Source organism: Fusarium verticillioides, chromosome 6, assembly GCF_000149555.1.
Source record: "Fusarium verticillioides 7600 chromosome 6, whole genome shotgun sequence".
Classification (NCBI taxonomy): Eukaryota; Fungi; Ascomycota; class Sordariomycetes; order Hypocreales; family Nectriaceae; genus Fusarium; species Fusarium verticillioides.
The window spans coordinates 494,643-512,794 of NC_031680.1; the positions used below are offsets into that span (position 1 = coordinate 494,643).

General features: G+C 48.1%; 5 protein-coding genes across 5 annotated transcripts; 4 read left to right on the forward strand and 1 right to left on the reverse strand.

The window, feature by feature from the left end:
* The first annotated feature begins 2,904 nt into the window (after positions 1-2,904).
* FVEG_13137 (hypothetical protein) lies at positions 2,905-4,781 on the forward strand. Its single transcript, XM_018902515.1, has 4 exons — positions 2,905-3,024; positions 3,074-3,768; positions 3,815-4,204; positions 4,265-4,781. The coding sequence occupies exons 1-3, from the start codon at positions 2,928-2,930 to the stop codon at positions 4,157-4,159; spliced, it is 1,137 nt and encodes a 378-aa protein (XP_018761278.1). The 5' UTR covers positions 2,905-2,927; the 3' UTR covers positions 4,160-4,204; positions 4,265-4,781.
* A 1,243-nt stretch (positions 4,782-6,024) lies between these two features.
* FVEG_13136 (hypothetical protein) lies at positions 6,025-9,519 on the forward strand. Its single transcript, XM_018902514.1, has one exon. It carries the CDS (start codon positions 6,325-6,327, stop codon positions 9,421-9,423), a length of 3,099 nt encoding a protein of 1,032 aa, XP_018761277.1. The 5' UTR covers positions 6,025-6,324; the 3' UTR covers positions 9,424-9,519.
* A 2,331-nt stretch (positions 9,520-11,850) lies between these two features.
* Positions 11,851-12,981, reverse strand: FVEG_13135 (hypothetical protein; the record flags this gene model as incomplete). Its single annotated transcript, XM_018902513.1, has 3 exons — positions 11,851-11,968; positions 12,015-12,890; positions 12,938-12,981. The coding sequence occupies 3 exons, from the start codon at positions 12,979-12,981 to the stop codon at positions 11,851-11,853; spliced, it is 1,038 nt and encodes a 345-aa protein (XP_018761276.1).
* Positions 12,982-13,829: 848 nt separating this feature from the next.
* FVEG_13134 (hypothetical protein) lies at positions 13,830-14,426 on the forward strand (the record flags this gene model as incomplete). The annotated part of the gene is made up of 2 exons (XM_018902512.1): positions 13,830-13,944; positions 13,999-14,426. The coding sequence occupies 2 exons, from the start codon at positions 13,830-13,832 to the stop codon at positions 14,424-14,426; spliced, it is 543 nt and encodes a 180-aa protein (XP_018761275.1).
* Positions 14,427-15,042: 616 nt separating this feature from the next.
* Positions 15,043-16,806, forward strand: FVEG_13133 (hypothetical protein; the record flags this gene model as incomplete). Its single annotated transcript, XM_018902511.1, has 1 exon — positions 15,043-16,806. One exon carries the CDS (start codon positions 15,043-15,045, stop codon positions 16,804-16,806), a length of 1,764 nt encoding a protein of 587 aa, XP_018761274.1.
* Positions 16,807-18,152: the final 1,346 nt, after the last annotated feature.

Genomic DNA, 18,152 nt, shown 5'->3' on the forward strand with positions numbered 1-18,152 from the left:
CAACATATCTTAAACAATCAATGGAGACACGCGAGCCAAGACGTACCTACAGTTAAAATCTCTCCGCAGATCCCAATGATGAACGCGGGGAAATATCTCCTACATCATCTCCATTCGACGTTCTACCATTTTGGAGCTCTCATCCCAGCTAGTTCCAGACTTCGTTCGTTCCGTGCTAGTGCCGACATCCCGTCCCGGATAACACGGCAAGTCTTTCACGAAACAGGAAACATCGTCAATGCACATGATGATTTTACTCGGACCGACGAAATAAGGAAGCCAATAGTGCAAACCACAATCAGACAGGTAATAAACGCCACGTTCGATAACTTCGTTGAAGTCAGGATGCAGTTTGCGGGGGAGCCAGGCGCGACGCTGAGTGGTGTACCGTCGGGCCGGGTTCACTGCAGTGGTGTGCCGGTCTGATGAGGGGATTCTAGCTAGTTGCTGCGGAAAGAAATGCTTGGGGATGAGGGAGGACGGAATGTGGGCGCTGAAGCTACTGGGGTAATCATCTACAATGTCTTGCCTTTTACCCTATATGTTTTGCTGCGCTTTACCAGAGAAGAATAAGAGATTCAAGGTACCTAATTAGACTTAAGCTTTGTCAATTACGCCGTCGAAGGTCTTGAATCTTATAAGGATCAGATATAAAACGTAGGAGGTAAAAGACAAGACATAACAAACGAACGTGTTAGCTTACAACAGCGCTGTAATGTTTCACTAGAAGAAGCAAGTACCTAATGTCCATGCCTAACAGAGAGCTCGGTCTTGGGTATCAAAACCAATCCGAAATCGACCATTCTGGTGGTCTCGATAGGGTAATTGCAGGATGTGATGAGGTTTTTGTCATTGAGTAATAGTTTCGACAGCTTGCGTCAAGGCATGTTTCAGCAACACAAGGCGACCCTTTGTATAAGTATGACACCCGTCTGATTTCATGAAACCACTCATGGCTTGGAAGATTTAGACGAGGCAGTTTCCGGGATGGATGCATGTTGAGCATTATAAATCGACTGTAGTGAAGACTGATACACGAATTGTTTCTTTTGTGGTTGCGCTGCGGGCAAGGTCGACTTTTAATTGACGAAGAAACCGACCCAGGAGTGCAATGGTATTTTGCTTCATTCGAGGGCGGATAGGGGTCTAACAACCTGACTAGACCAGAACTAGAGGAACTTTGATCCATGTAGATGCAGTCCATCTCAGGTAGCAACCCGGATAGACGATCTGGCGCAAAGTATTGTGCGCACTTTTGTCGAACAGGCTGAATGGCTTGTTTGATGGTGGAGAACGGAAGGTATAGCGTCCCTGTCTTTTTGTTATAACCATGGGGACTCTGCTTTGGAGCTAGATTGGGATTTGTAAACGTGTCGTAGTTAAGACTCAGGTAGTACCGATCTTTACTTCGGACTAGTGTCGCTATAGGGGCGGCGTAATGTCCAACGGAACAAGGCGTGCGGTGACTTGGATGACGGCAGACCGTAAGTACGTGTCTGTGTGTTGCTCCCCCATGCGGAACGGGATCTCTAAGGAGGCTCTCAAAGTCATTCCAGTAGATTACCTTGTGCTCACAGAGACGGATATAACCTGTCCTTGCAATACATACTTTCTGACCAGCTGAAAAACATGAAGACGGATGCTTGACTTTACAGGCCTCACAGAATTCCCAGTCTCCTCCATTTCGGGCTGCAAATTTACAGCTTAGTGACATGCCCTGTCTCTTGCGAGCGTAGAGACCTTCTTTGCAAGCGGTACACAGATTCTCGTTTCGAATAAGGTCGCCGAGCCCTTTTGAGTCTTCTCTGCTGATTTTGTGGTCAAAACAATGCCTTTCGTCGTAGTAGGTGTAATTGCTCGACCACCAGAATGTATTGAGCGGGGGTGGATTGTCATCACATACTCGCCACAGAGCAGTGGGTCGCGAACATCTTCTGCAGCAGTCCTTATTTGAGAAAACGTGTGAAAGAAATTCACGATCTTGCGTGAGTCGTCTGAAACGTCTGGAGACTTGACGAAGGACAAAGAAGGCGAATATGGAGGCTCGGTCAGTTCCTTGGTAGATATGATGAACAATAAGAATCATGACCTCGTCCGGTAGTCCGTTCAGCTCAATTGGATCGGGTCTAGGGCTTCGGGCTAGAGTAGTGGTAAGGCCGGTCAGATCAATTTCTACGGGCGATATTGGTTAACGATATAAGAGTGCGGAATATCTTGTACTCACCTGACGGCCTCGGCTCCGCAAGACAGAGACCAAACAATGCTTGGAGCCAGCTTCGTATTGTGAGTACTATATTCATGATGGATTGGGCCTCGTCTTTGAAATCCCTGCGGAAAATTTGTTGAATAGAAAATGAAAATAGAAATAGATTGAACGGAAAGACTTCACTCCACGTCCCATGGCTGATGGATGTCTTTTATATGTGGGTGAGTAGAGTTCTCCTCTTTTGCACGATGTAAGATAGAAGGTTCGAAGACTTGAGCCACCGAAGGCTTATATGTTAGCCAATGAGTCAAATATTATATCGGGTCCAGTCCTATTGAGTTTTGGATTGGAGGGGACCAAAAAGTATATTGACTATGAGGCCGTGCTCAGGACCCGAAACGAACTATCTCGCCAAGGTGGATGTCCTGCCAAAAAGAGGTAAAAGTTTCTTTCCACAATAAGACAAATAGTACGGAAATTTAAACATTATTCCGCGTACTAAGTTTACATTTTTTATTAGTCAACATGGAGGTCGTAAGTTTTATTATCTCCCCGTGACTACTCGGTGGTGATTGAGAGCCTGGGGCTACTGTCAAGCCACGGATCAACCTTTCGGCGTCCCCGGCTCAAATGAACCCACAACCGTTCAGTGATGCGGGCAGCCACAATTGTTCGGCGCTTAGCTCAAGCTCCATCATCTCGGCCTTGCGAAACGATAGTCATGGACTCACCGCACGATGCGCCATACTATTGTATGGCAGATGCAAGATGCCGTCTCTGTCGGTTCGAGTTACAGGAAGGCGACTTGGTGATCTCGCGTGTGTTCATCGATCCATATCATTTGACCTCTAGCTTACACAGAAGCAGATATCGGAAGTCAACGGTTTTCTATGGATTTGAAGCTCCGTATGACTGAAACTGTACACGATAGTTACGAATGGATCAATCTGCATACTTGTGCAAGACGCCGATGCATGATGCAAGGTCGCCGTGTGCCATTCTTTCATCATGAATGCTTCTGCTTTCGACTTTATGACGTATCGGACGCCCTGGTCGCTGCTGGAGAATGGAGTTTTGAACCGCCCGCGAGTGAGAACAGTCGACGCTCTCATCGTATCAAGAACATGCTGGCCCCGAAGCTTAGAGACCAACTTAAGATCAGACTTCCTCCCGAGACTCTAATGACGATTACCGGGCATTTTGTGCGTGAATGTGCCGCCATCACAGCTGAGGAGCAGTCCTTAGGCACTGCGGTCTCAGATACCGCCGTTGATATTACGCAAGATGTATACGCCAAGTATACTGCTGTCGACGGAGTGCGATATGTCAAGAGCTTTTACAATACAGCGTCGGATTCCGGCAATCAAGATCATCCCACGCTATTGAGCAAAAAGGGTAAGTCAATTGATAAAATATGGATTGCTAAAGATTATCGTGGGATTCGGTCTGTCATATTCTGTGGTGTGGATTCCCTGCTAGAAGGGCCTACACCAATCACGAAGTCATGGTGGAGGGTTCTTAATACCTCGAACGATACGAAACAGATTGCAATAAAGTCTGATGTAAGTAAGATCTGCCCATTAACATCTTCATCTTAACTTGTGTTAGGGTATCAAGTTGAGAAACATCGCTATCTCTGATGAGACTAGACCGGATGCCAGCGGCAACTATGTTAGTTGGGCAGATCCTTCGCACCCAGACAACATCATTGATATCATGACACTTGAGCCAATTGATATCTTCCCCGAGGGACTTAAGATGATGTCCTTCGACTGCAATGCCAGTAGTACAACAGGATACACGGCAGTGACAGGTGGAACATCTGTTGCAATGATCCATGCTCACGGGCACGGTGATACTAGCTTCTATGCAGACATGGATGCTGCTTTCCCCCGCGACTTCTTTATCCATATGCCTCTAGATGATGGGGAATATGTAACTGAAATATGCTGAAGGCATGGACTGGGCGCAGGGAACCGGCCCTCGGCTTGTTTCGTGGTAAGATGATAGCTGCTGCCTTCTAACAAGTGATGACATGCGGAACTGACGCTCTCCAAGTTCACGACCAATAAAGGGCGAAATACCCTTTTCGGAACGAGTGGTCCTCCAGAGTCTTGCTTAGAGCTTGAAAGGATCCTTACACCTGCACAAAGTGGGACAAAGGTTTGGTTCAACGACTCGTCATCGGTGAAATCAAAGTCAGTCAGATATCTTGCATGCGACGTGATTGAACCGCCTTCTCAACGCCCTTTCCCAGCCTCCTTGGTGCCAAGCGCTCCGTACTTTTGGACTACGAGTACTGAGTCATGGTTTGTCTCATCCTGCAGTATGGCAGGGCTTATGAATATCACTCTCTACAGAGATACGACACTTGCTCATCGGCCCATCATTGGGATTTTGATAGAGTACGATGGCGGTCACCGGGAGTGTTTGGGTCAATTCCGATTTGATAGGACACTTGAGAAGTTGCGTCTGGATCACGACGCAGACCTGTATATCGGCAGCCTCAGGACCATAAGATCCTATCTCTACGTTGCGGAGATCACTATGTCTTCACCTGATGCAAGTTGTATCTCGTCTTGGATACGGGTTTCTCGGCATGGTAAACTGAACTGATGGTCCTCACTCCGGCATTCTATCCTGTGTTACACATCAACAACAGGACAATTCACCAATGTAGAAGCAAGAACTTAAACTCAGACTATGCTGATCTTGAAAGTATCTCAGCCTCGTAGGAGTCCATGTTGACGTACTGAGACAGGGCTTCAACAGCCGGACCAGCGGCAATAGTACAACCGATTGCATATTCGATCCGTAGGCACTCCGGATGCGGAGCGGAACACCAACGGTAGTCATGATCTATACAGGCTCAAGATTATTAGTTCTAGTGGACCTTCCACCTGCGTCAAGGCCTTGGTTCTCTGCCTCCCACGCACTTCCAGATGGTCGTCTAGCCTCTATCCAAAGCATAGCGGATACAGTCAAATGGCTGGCGTCAAGTCTCATCACTAGCGCACCTACTCGTCTGAAGGACTGTTTGAGAGGCATCCCACGCAAGACCAAGTACGAGTCTTTGGGGAATGCGTGTTGCGCCAAACCTGCCGTAATCTGGGGACCGATGCTCGATGTCCCGTGAAGCATCTTGATAGAGTCTTCGTAGAGGTTCCATAGATGGTATGACGGCAATGATGGGTCCTATTCCCTCGGACAGTTTCCGTAAGACTGGACTGGATTTGATGTTTTGTTGGTCTGGTTAGAAAGTCAAGGGACTGCGTAGAGTTGCTAAGCGCTTAGTCCTTAGATGCCCCAAGTTTAGGAAAAAACCGAAAACGAATTCGGCATAAAGTCATTGAGTGCACCTTAATCAAAAGCTGGTAGCTGTATTCGCACGACCAACTTCGCACAGTCCATTTCTTCAACACGAAATGCTCAAAGATTTCAGCCAAGGCAGAATCCCAGCTTTGTCACCAAACCCTAACAGGTCGAGCTAGCAGCGGTGGCACTGCCTTAGCGCAGGTTCCCTCCCGCCGGGAAATTATCCGTGAGCTGCCAATCGAAAAGCAAGACAGACACCATTTGGCAAATAAAGCATACCCTCATTAATGATAATGGTTGAAGAATCATCTTTTAGGCACAGAATATTAACAATCGCATGGGGAAAAGAAGCTCGGCGTAGCAGGCAACGGAATTGTAGCTCGTTGGTCCAATCAGATGGTAGTCTCGAATGATTTCAGCCAATCAATCGGCTAGGCAGAATCACAGGCAGGCAAGGCAGCCATCGACGTCAATTGAGGCACAAACAACCCGGGCTGACTCACTTCAGTATCTCTACTGCATATAAGATGCACTGTAACATCGTGCACTTCTCACTATTCTCCTCAAAACACTTCTTCAATCATCGCTGTCATCACGTATCATCTTAGGATCAGGCTAAACTGCTGCGCCTCAAGCTTGCTTAACCCTCACTGTGCTATCGCTCCGACCTGCAGTTCTCCAACTCCAACGCCTGCTTTATTTACAACACTTCACTCTCTCAGCTGATATCGCCGTGGACTTGCCTTTGACGGCACCAGTTAACAGCGCCTTTACCCCGCTTCATCATTATCATCGAGAATAACATGTCACTCTTTGGCGGTTCTCGAATCGGCAGACGTGTCACCACGACCCCATGCGGCTGCTACATCTTCATCCAAGACACGCCTAGGTACCTCCCTCAGGTCCAGATCAAGGCTCACACCACTATACTCGCCACAACATCTCGCACCAACCTTACTCAGACCTTTGTCAACCCCACCGGCGAAGCTATCGATGAACTGCGCTATGTCTTCCCTCTCTACGACGGTGTCTCCGTTGTCGCTTTCACCTGCACTGTCGGCTCTCGCGTCATCAAAGGCGTAGTCAAGGAGCGGCAGAAGGCTCAGCAAGTCTACAATGAAGCCAAAGCCAGAGGACAAACCGCTGGTCTGTTCAAGCAGTCGCTTGAAGCAGCTGATACTTTCACTACCACCATTGGAAATGTCCCCGCTGGTGAGAAGGTGCAGGTCGACATCACGTACCTTGGAGAGCTCAAGCATGATGCTCAAGTCGATGGTCTCCGCTTCACAATCCCAACACAGATTGTTCCACGATATGGAGACTCACAATCCCTACCCTCGTCTAATGTCATACAGAAAGAAGGAATCTCTTTCACCATCGATGCAGAGATGCCTGACGGCTCAGCAATCAAATCTATTCAGTCTCCGTCTCATCCTCTTTCAGTTGAGATTGGGACTACTTCTACCACGAAGTCTCAGGACCCCTCCCTCCAGAGAGCTTCAGCTGCCCTCCAACAGGGCACTACTCATCTGGAACAAGACTTTGTTGTTCAAGTAGTCGCCACAAAGCTTGGAGAACCATCAGCTATCTTGGAGACTCACCCCACCATCCCGAACCAGCGCGCCATCATGACCACGCTCGTCCCCAAGTTCAAACTGCCTGCCGAAAAGCCCGAGATTGTGTTCATCTGCGACAGAAGTGGCAGTATGGGTGGTCAGATCCCTGGCCTCAAAACTGCTCTTCAGATCTTTCTCAAGTCGCTTCCCGTTGGCGTTAAGTTCAATATCTGCAGTTTCGGTTCCCACTTCAGCTTCCTCTGGGATCGGTCTCAATCCTACAGCCAGGAGACACTCGACAAGGCTGTTCAACACGTCGAGACTTTTGCCAGCGACTATGGCGGCACTGAGATGTACCAGCCATTCGAGGCTACTTTTCAGAAGCGCTACAAGGACATGAACCTCGAAGTCTTTCTGCTCACAGACGGCGAGATCTGGGACCAAGATCGTCTTTTCCAGCTTATCAACAAGGAAGTGGCTGATAATAAGGGCGCTGTGCGAGTCTTCTCACTTGGTATTGGAGCAGGTGCCAGTACATCTTTGATCGAGGGTATTGCCAGAGCTGGTAACGGCTTTGCTCAGACGGTTGCAGATGATGAGAAGATGGACAAGAAGGTGGTTCGTATGCTTCGAGGAGCTTTGTTTCCTCATATTTCCGATTATTCTCTGGAGATCAAGTATGACAAAGAAAATACTTCGACCGAAGATGACTTTGAGTTCATTGAGAAGGTCGTTGACGCGTTGAAGATCGATACTGTCCAGGATGAGGAAAAGACCAAGGAACTAGAGGCACCAAAGAAGCCTATCTCATTGTTTGACGCATCTGCAAACGATGATGACGATACTGAGATGACCGATGCCCCGGACGTTGACAACAAGTTTGATCATCTTCCTGTTGTTTCTTCCCCTCGCTATCTTCAGACGCCTGGCACCATTCCTCCTCTCTTCCCCTTCAACCGTACAACCGTCTACGTCCTCCTCTCCGAAGACACTCCTTCACAGCAACCCAAATCTGTCATCCTCCGAGGCACCTCAAGCCATGGCCCTCTCGAACTTGAAATTCCAATCACAGTAGTCGCCGAGAAGGACTCTGTGATTCATCAACTTGCAGCGCGGAAGGAAGTCAAGGAACTTGAAGAAGGCCGGGGATGGCTCAAGCATGCCAAGGACGCCGACGGCAAACTCCTCACGGACAAGTACGATGGCCACTTCTCGGACATGGTCGAGCGTGAGGCCATTCGTCTTGGTGTCCAGTATCAGGTTGGAGGCAAGTGGTGCTCGTTCGTCGCTGTTGAGGATAATGGAAATGAAGTTGAGCGAGGAGAAGTCCATGAGGCTGCACCTGATGAGGCTCGACAACATAATATGCCACAAATGATGACTGCTCGCTTCGGTGCACCAGCACCAAGCAGCGGCAAACCTTTTCTCTCGTTTCTCAGCCGTGCTCGCTCATCAAAGCAGCCGGATACCAGGAGTTCCTCAAGCTTCGGGGGCTCTAGTGGAGCATTCCTGAGTTCATCTGGAACTCTCAGCCGAGACCTTTCTTCAGCGGGTCGAGGTGGTGGCCTCTTCGGCAGTTCTGGGTCTTCCAACAGTCGTGGAGGACTGTTCGGCAACTCAAGCGCCCAAGCCCGCAGTTTCGCCCCAGGCTCTGGTGCATCATCTGGTAGTCTTTTCGGAAACGCGCCGCCAAGGTCGTTTGGCACCGCCGAAGGCCTGTTTGGCAGTGCTTCTATCCCTCCGCCACCTCCTCCTGCTGCACCTGTAGCACCAACTGTTCAAGCCGCAGCACTCGCGCCTCCTGCGGCTGCAGTTGATGAGGGCCTTCTTTCACAGTATCAAGAAGAGATGGCTGAGGCTGCTGCTATGCCACTTGAGGAAGAACTGGAAGCCGAAGAGTCTGGTGAAGACATGGGATTCGGGCTTTTCGACGGCGCATCTCCTGCTCCTGCGCCAGCTGCCTCCTCTACTCTCTTTTCCTTGCCTGCCTCCACTTTTGCTACAGCTCCGAAGACAAAGACCATTAGCGACATGGAGCCATTGCAAGCTTTGACTACTCTTCAGACCTTTGCAGGTAGCTGGTCCTGGAGTTCCGATCTGGAGCGTGTTCTCGGCGTGACGTCTGTCGAGGCTTCCAAGTTGACATTGCCGGCTTCAGTCAAGGATCATCCCGAAAAGGATGATGTTCTGGCTACAGTGTGTGCCGTTTTGTTCTTCAAGAAGAAGCTGCAGGAGGAGATGGATACTTGGGAAATGTTGGTTGAGAAGGCAGAGGGATGGTTGGAGGACAACGTTGGCGAGGACGGAGTTTCTGAGCTATTCAGTACCCTCGAGAAGTTGTTCTAGATAGCTTCATCATGGGCATATCTTGGGAGAGATGTTCATGTAGTTAGTTAGTGAAATCACAATTTAGTTATACAAGCATACATGTTTCCTTCCAGCTCCATATTTGCCTATACTGCACAGACATTGCTCTAAAGTCACTGACTAACATTAAACTAGCCTCATTTAGTGAAGCATGCCAACCTTGTACCTGACCCGAGCAGCTCCAGATCGTCATAACTTTGTATTTCGTTCCTCATTTCCAGGTTCACCTTCCACTGATATTCGAAGCTCCCATAAACTCCCAATACCAATCGGCAAGGCAAAATCCCGTCATGCACACGTAGACGACAGTTTGTATAGCATTCTGAAGATGTTTAAACAGGTATTGACCATATCATAAGTGCCAGGTGTTAGTGGAGCTGCGATGAACTTCGGAGCGAACGTGGAACAAGTGGAGTCTTCAGGTTAGGCAACTTTCAGTAGAAGACCTGGATCGCTCTCAAAGCCCAACCACGAGTATTCTGGTTGATTTAAAGCTTCCACATGACTTATAAGGTATCACTTACTTATAAAACCTCATAAAAATTCTATTTATACTTATTTTGCGGCGTGAACAGTGTGTTGTCCAAGTCAGACTTCGTACCCTGCACTATAGTGTTAGTCCCATGCAGCGAGAATTCAGAACTCATAGCACCGGGCCCATGTCTAAACACCCATATTTCATATCAAGGAGAGCTGGACGCTTAATGGCAGAAATTCAGTTTCAGGCTGAAGGTTGGTTTAGTGTAAACTTACTATACGCTCTATCTTTGACCATCCCGAATTCATTGTGAAGGCAAAGCTGGTCTTATAGCATTTACTTGTAGATTTAGAGAACTAAAGAACAAGCCGCGCTAAGTTACTGCACGGCTATGTTTTTGTCTTGATTCTAGATTTTTTCAAGACCTTTGCTGTTTCTTAAGCCCGGAAACATCGTTGCCGGATCGCTCCATACCATCAGGTTGGTAAACCATGAACATATGGCAGAGGTACTGTCTTTTATGTCTGCTAGAGCCATGATTACCCATCTTACCTCGGAATCTCAGTCTATCACTTAAAAGCTGGAGTGCCTGCCTTACAATGCTAAGATACTTGTTGAGATGGAGCTATTCCCTCCCCGGAGACACTCGCTTGCAAGCCTCAAACTGATAAGTGCCTATACGGCGGCGTGAACGACGTTGATTAGCCTAACTAGTTTTAGCAGGCCAAAAACTCAGTGCCAGTGCACTCAAGCTGAGTTAGCTGGCCATAGTCCAGGAAAGCCCAGGTAGATCCCTTTTGCGCCCTGTCAAGTGCTTCCATTATCGAAATCTGTTTGAACAGTATCGATACCTTGGCCGTCTTTCAAATAGCTAGTGACATCCAAGTTCTCCATTAACACTTCCCCGATAGTCCCCGTCCTCCATGCCAAACCGTTCCAACCAGGACTGATCGTCATGCGCCCAATAGCCATCGATTTGGTTGAGCCCTGTGAACTCTCAACATCTGCGCTGGTATCTATTGTTTATCTATTTTTATCCTCATGCAATCAATTGCTAGATTTCTCATCATCTAGTGAAAGGGTTATAGATACTCCCTGCCACACTCAACAACAGGTTGAATGATCCTCGACCACTGCGTCATTATCACAGACCGCTTTCCCGGGACTTCAGTCTGGAGGATGATGTCTACCCGGTTGCTTACTGGGCCGCTGCTTATCTAGGTGAAACAACAGTCAAGGCTTTAATTTGTCGCGGTCTATCTCCATTTTCTGGTATCGCTTTGGCTAGCTTTAGCAGAAGCTCTGCAGAACAGGAGTCTAATTGCAGGCGTTGGGTGGAAGCATCGTAAAAAAACTTAATCTGCAATGCTTGTCGGAAAACAGAAATTGGCCGAAAGGACGGTTGGGGGATAGGAGGATAGGAGGATAGGAACTTACGATCGCTATCCACGCGCGACCTTTGAAAATCAACAGCGACTACAGATAGTTTTTTTTTATTCCAGTGCATTGACTAGCGGAGACCCTACCTTTTGACAACAAGATCTTCAGCGACATCCTCTCAGACGATCACGAGTAATCAGAAAATGAAGGCATCAAATCAAATAATAGTAATAGAAGCGAAATTTTGCGCTTGATATCTTAATAACGTTTTATTAAATTGAGGCCTCTTAATCCAATGCGACAGCTTTAAAGTTATTCCTTTCTTGTTAGCACAGACTACTGAAAAATACTGTCCAAACTTCCTTTAGCTCTGGCTTTTGCAATTTCCTATCCTCCTATCCTCCAATTCTTCTACCATGTCTATTGTTTTTTTTTTTACTATTCGCAACGCGACTAAGCCGGAATATCAGAAAATGTGAAAATTTCACTAATAAGTCAAAGTCACCTATACTGAGTTGAAGTTAAGTAGTCTACACCAAGTCCAGAATTCAGGCCATAGCTCCAAGAGCAACGTCAAATTCCTCAGTCACAGTCTCAATCCACTTCGAATCATCCTTCACAGGCTCCCATCCCAACTCGCGACTGCGATCGCTTATGGTCTCTGATCTACAACCTATCAGCAACGGTCATAAACGATAAGTATCCAACTTACCTTGAACACAGTCCAAGCTCAGTGAGATGCTCATCACCGTCGAACCATGCTTTGCTAACCTCCTTCAACTCGCCGCTCTCTGGTTCAGCGGCGAGTCTGCCCCGTTGATGGCCAACTCTTGCAATCTCCTTCGCTATGTCAAGCCAGGACTGTTTACCATGGTTTGCAAAGAAGAAACCTTCTTTCCCAAATGCTACATCTTCGTCTTCAACGATCTTTGTTAATATGAGCGTGTAAAGCGCTGCAATGTCTTCAACATGCGTGTGATCCCAAACTCCCAGCCCGTCACCAGCATACATTGCCCTTCCCCTCTCAAGAGCAGCCCGAACCATTGTCGGGATCTGAATCGACGACTTATTAAACAAACCTGTTCCTTTACCATAGATCAAAGGGGAGCAGATGATATACGTCTTGACACCCAACTCTTCACCAAGTTCAAAGACCGTAACATCAGCAGTCCGTTGATGATACGGCTCAATGCTTTCCCTCATCTTTTCATAATAATAAACACCATCTTTGTCCGAAAATACTTTCCTCTCAATGTAAGCTTTGGACACAGGTCTGTCACCAAAGTTGGAGGTTCCCGAGTTGTGAATGTAGTGAACGTCACACCCTGTTTGGCGCTTCCGCTGTGCGAGACCGCGGATGAAGGCTTGGGCGGAAGGCACATGATAACCGTTTGCTGCGTGGATGACGATATCGTGTGTCGAAGCGACTTCCGTGAGAAACGCTGTATCGTCGAGGTTTGAGAAGAGAAGAGGTGTTACGGCTAGGGAGGATAGAGTCGAGGCTTGAGATTCAGTGCGGACCAGGGCTGTTATGGGGAGTTCCGCGAGGGATGGATTTGAGAGTATCGTTGTTAACACGCTGCCACCACTGAACTTGTAAGTAAAACGCTTCAAAGGATAAGAGGGGACAGTTACACGTAACCGGTTGCACCTGTGATGAGAATCCTCTGAGTTTCCATTAGGTTCGTGGTAGGTAGGCTGAGTGTAGGGAGGTTGAAATTGTGAGTATCGTCAATGAACATCCATCACCATTCGAGATAATGGCTATTTTATATTTTGACTTAAAGCATTTGCAATAAGTAAAACATATGCGAATGGAGTATAGGGAGTTGCCGAAAGGAGAAATCGGAGGTTGTATGGAGACGACTTCGGGGTTAAGGGCCCGGACTTAGCAACACTTGATCTTCCAAGCGGATATAAAACATACCATGCATATTTAACGTAATCTTAGTTCTAGAACGTCATGGAGGACTAATAGGACTGTGTTGATTGACTGACGATGACGTTCACCTGATGTCTGTCCGGCAAAGACTCATCACATAACGTCCTGGGAACCAGCCCAGTAGCATTTTGAGTCTGCAGGATACGTCTAACAACCAGACACAGATTGATTGCCCTTGGTGTATTATACCTTACATAATTACAATTTGAAGTATGGACCCGATGCTGATCACAGTCGGATCTCTGCAGCAGAAGGAGCTTAGAGCCGAACTGCCCAAGATATCGGAATACCTTTTCTGTCAGAGATTGACTTCGCAAACTGGGCTGTAGTGGACCCTCGAGGCAAATGTCCCTGAATCCTTTCTTCGACTAAGGTGGGGCTGTGCAGGAGATTGCAAATGCCGATGCGAACGCTTCAGCTGTGCAGACTTGGTGTCTTCACGTCAATTGCTTCTAGGCCCGTAGACTCATATACCTTGCTCGCATGCAAAAGTATGTATAAATCAACAGCTCAGGTTCGGGAATCTATTTCATCCAACTCCGACTGCAATCAGTCCTTTTAACATCCTTCTTTTGGAATCTCAACATGGCTCGCAGTAAAGAGTCTCCATTCTACGCCGTCCGGATCTACAATTGGACCACCATCGTTACATCTTGGAAGGAAGTCAGTGCACTCTGTCATGGGGTGAAGGGCTCAAACAGTGAGAAATTGATAGCACATTCCGCGTACTAGAAGGTCTGACATATCTACCCAGATAAGGGTTGCAATTCTAGGGAAGAGGCTGAATGGCTCCTCAGCAAGGAGTGTACAGATCCCTGGGCTCGGTGTTGGGCTTATGCACCCCCTCCTAGAGACTCTTCGTCGACAGAGTACACGCCTACGGGGTCTCCACCTACAGAGTCTTCCACGGCCGGGTCTTCATCAGTGGAGTCCGCAGCTCTTAAAACTTCGTCTGCCGTGCCCTCATCATCCGCCATCTCTGCCCAATCCAACCCCGACCATGCCCGTCCAACCAAGCGATCACGCACATGCATAGAGGACAGTGAAAAGATCAGCCATGCTCCGGTGGATGACGGCGCAGTCTTCAGCGACAGCAATATGGCCATGATGCATCTCCTTGAAACCCTTCGCAGATACGCCGCCGTACGCATCACTCCCATTGGACCTCGGAGTGAGCAATGAGAACTCCTCCGTCTTATTCTGAATCTAGAGTTGAAGGAAGCCTCTTAGGGTGGTCAAGCTTGGACATGGCAGAAGAGAATAACGAGGACTAGTGTTAAACATCACTGCAATACTTAGACCTATTGAACTTGACCTTGGAATTGAACTTGTTTGCATATCCTCTACTTGTGCTGGTTTGCGCAGTCTACCTCTCAACCCTACCAGCTGTTCAGTGCTACATATTGCCTCGCCTTGCCTTTGAGAGGTAGGATGGATCATGGAGTACGCCACGCGCCATAGTACCCTTAATCTATGCCGAAGAAATGATGACTGGTAAAGTATCGCATCAATTTGGCATGGCGAAATCGCTTGTGTAGTCTTGATCATGCCTCGGAATGGAATAAGCTAGAATAGGTGATGATGGGCCAATTAGCCGGCATAGATGTGTTGGTGGAAACGGCATCTGGCGGCTGAGGTCAAGTCGTCTGGCCGGCCAATATACAGATAGGTAGGGAGATAAGTGATGGTAAAGAAGTCAGTAATCAGGTAAAATAAAATCCTTTTAAATGACAACATTGCAGTGAGCAATCAGACGTGAGAAGTAGCAAATGACGATGAGCCGATTGACCTCGCCCTCATGCTCACCTGCCGTACCATCGCCGACGAGACCAGGGATCTCCCGTTATCCCTCAACGCGGTTACCTTCTCGACAATATATCGCGAGGATTGGCGAAGTCTAGCTGGCTGCTTCAATGTTGTTACCACGTACTATCGCCACTTGCAGGCTGACTTGGTCCTTCATTTAGCGGAGGTCATGACTACCGAGATGTATGGACAGTTCGCTCTGAAGTATCCCGAAGTTGCGAGCCAACTCGAGGCCCTGTCGAGAGATCATCGGCTTCGTTATTTTGATGAGAATAGTACCAATCTCAGCCAAGTGATGGCTATCGAATCTGCATCTGGTGCTAAGCGAGCACGCATCGAACACTGGAGGGGCCGTCACTGCTGTGTCGTGGTTCAAGACATCCTTGCTCACGTCAATGCGGCTCTAAAGTGGTCAGATATCGGTTATAGTAGCTTCGCAAGCATTCATCGTGACCGGAATAACAGGGGCCATCCATCGAACACCTGGTTCGGCGTAGAATCGGAGGTTCAAGATGCTCTGTCTTATTGCTTACGGCTGATTGCAGACAAAAGGCCGGCCCAGTTCGCGACTCACCTTCGCGCCATCTTTCCGCGCTGGACTGGACCAGACATAGTCCAAGACTTCTTAAATCTTCGGTTCGATAACTGGGCTATTCCATCCGAGAGGGAGGTGAAGAATGCTATTAGACTCTTGGATATTGCTGGGATTTGGGAGTTTCCAGACAAGTGGCATTACCCCCGCCCTCCCCCGGCTGTAGACGGCTTGGGGGAATACCCTGGCGACGAGTTCGATAGCGATTATGTCAGTGACGATGACCAGCAGGATGACCAGGACGATGAAGACGATGAAGACGATGAAGACGATAAAGACGATGAAGGCGATGAAGGCGATAAAGGCGACATGCAGGTTCCCTCTGGTCTTCATTGCCGAGAAAAGATTCGATTCTCAGCCGCCGCTAGTGCCATCCGTTTCCTAAAACGCATTCCCGGTCAGCGCATTAGGTTAAAGCATCTCGTATTGCACAAAGACTTTAATTCAGTGAACGATCCGCACACCCACGCCCGCGGCCTCGCTGCTTTCGTCAAAGAAAACCCGTCGCTAAAGATTCTCCGTCGTGTCAGCATGCTGGATTGCATCATAGGAGTCTCGCATTCGCCTAACTTTCTGGTAGAGCTTTTGCAACGTGGTGAGAGAATAACAGTGGCACCGTTATTTTCCCTTTCTCGCGATATTAGCTACTGGATTAAGGACGCGCTCGTCGTGGAAGATGTAGGATTCCCCGTCAACTCTCTCACGCTTCATCTCGAGGCAGGCTCACACCAGGACTTCTGTACAGACCTCCTCCAGCGAATCGTCCATCGAGATGTCGCATGGTGTCGATCATACAACCTGAGGCTTGCGCGCGGGACATTCATTCATGACGAAAGGAGCAGTAGCGACATTCTCATGATGATAATGCATGGCGAAGACCTGGAAGCTATTGATGAGCTAGTGAACCAGACCTCTGGCGTCTTGTCTGCCGACTTCAATACTGGCGTCGCGTTAGATGCGCAGGCCTTGGCAAGACAGACCAAGCACATCCACGGCTCCAACTGGATCTCGCGATGGCGTCTACGACTACGAGATGGCTCACTCTCACTCGCCGAAGAAATGCCCCCAGAGCAGAATTATGACAGGTTGGATGATATTTTCGAGTTTCAGACTGATAAGGGGAATGCTGTAATCAATCTGCAATCCTGTAACCAAGACACTTGACGGAGGAATATAGGTAGGTTTTTCATAACAACTTTTGTATATTGCCGCGCGAGGCTTTCTGCAGTACAGTACATCACAGGTAGGTTATAGACAACTTAATGTAACATATATACACCCAACAGTTCCCTATCAGCGCCTCCATTCCGCAACAAACCTCTTCTTTATGTGTCTCGTGTCTAAGGCCATTATCGACCATACTGTATTAAGAAAGACCCCTTCATAGTTTCCCGGCTATCGCAATATCACCAAGCCTCTTTTCGGTATAAGGAGGACAGTCTGGCTTTAGCATGTATATCACCCAAGCACTTAAGGGATTGTGAGGATAACTACCCGTTGGTCTCCCCCCCGGCTCGCACCAACGGGTAGCCCTTCTAGACAAGGAAAGTAGCCACAGTAAGTCACTTATATAATTATAGACATACTTAGTAGCTGGCTCAGAGTTAAACATGGATCCCACGCCTGGTGGCTCCTCCACATTTACTGCTCTTGAAGTTTTTTTGGACGTCGCAATTGAATGGCTGATGATGTTCTGCAAATGCCGCAACGCGGCGTCTTAGCGCGTTGCAGTCGTTGGCAAAGTGGCTGGGGTGTGCAATCTTTCCCTTGAAGCCAGGTCAACGGGGTTCATCTTGGAGAAATTTCTTCATGTCATAGACGTAGCCCATATTTCAGTGAGCGGCGAGGTCGGCTATGTGATGAAAGGGAGCGTGGAACAGCCCTTCGCAAGTTGAATCATATTTTCCAGCTTCTTAGGGAATGTGATCTTCATTGTCCCAGTCAGCAAACGATGTGATTCTGTAACTTTCGTTTCGGTTGACCTTCTTGTGGCGTCGACTTTTGTCCAGAATCCGTGTTAGGGTTGGACGACCTGCGCGAGCTCAATCGAGGTATACGTCTTCAGCTTTTGACGGGAATCCAATTCATTGTGAATTTTGACCATCACGTAGCCATTTTCGGGGTGAACAATTAGGCTTCGAGTTTCAGCAATTTGTCCTCATCTGGGTGACGAGGTCTCCGACACAAGAACGAAGTGTCCAGTGTCCTGGCATGCTGAATTTTGCCCCGGCTCAGATGGAGTGCCCATAAGCTCCCGTTGGATACTGGCCAGTTGTTGATGGAAGTGATAAAGATTAAATTGGTAATTAAGTAAGTCGTCAATTGATACATTTGTCCATTCACTCTTGTCTTCAACAGCCTCTAAACTTGCTCCGGTAAACACTGTAGACCAGCACTGTTGCTTACATCCGCATCACTGTCTGTCTCGTAACGCTTTCGGTCACTCCACATGGGACGTCGGCAGGCCCAAATGCTGGCTCTGCCGACATCAATTGCGGCCGTGATTCGTC

What these genes read in the sequence shown, in the direction of transcription:
- FVEG_13137 (XM_018902515.1), top strand. Translation starts at nt 2,928, where the DNA reads ATGGACTCACCGCACGATGCGCCATACTATTGTATGGCAGATGCAAGA. An exon ending in AGGCGACTTGGTGATCTCGC is followed by an intron (nt 3,025 to 3,073) that starts GTGTGTTCATCG and finishes ACACAGAAGCAG; the next exon opens with ATATCGGAAGTCAACGGTTT. An exon ending in AGATTGCAATAAAGTCTGAT is followed by an intron (nt 3,769 to 3,814) that starts GTAAGTAAGATC and finishes AACTTGTGTTAG; the next exon opens with GGTATCAAGTTGAGAAACAT.
- FVEG_13136 (XM_018902514.1), top strand. Translation starts at nt 6,325, where the DNA reads ATGTCACTCTTTGGCGGTTCTCGAATCGGCAGACGTGTCACCACGACC.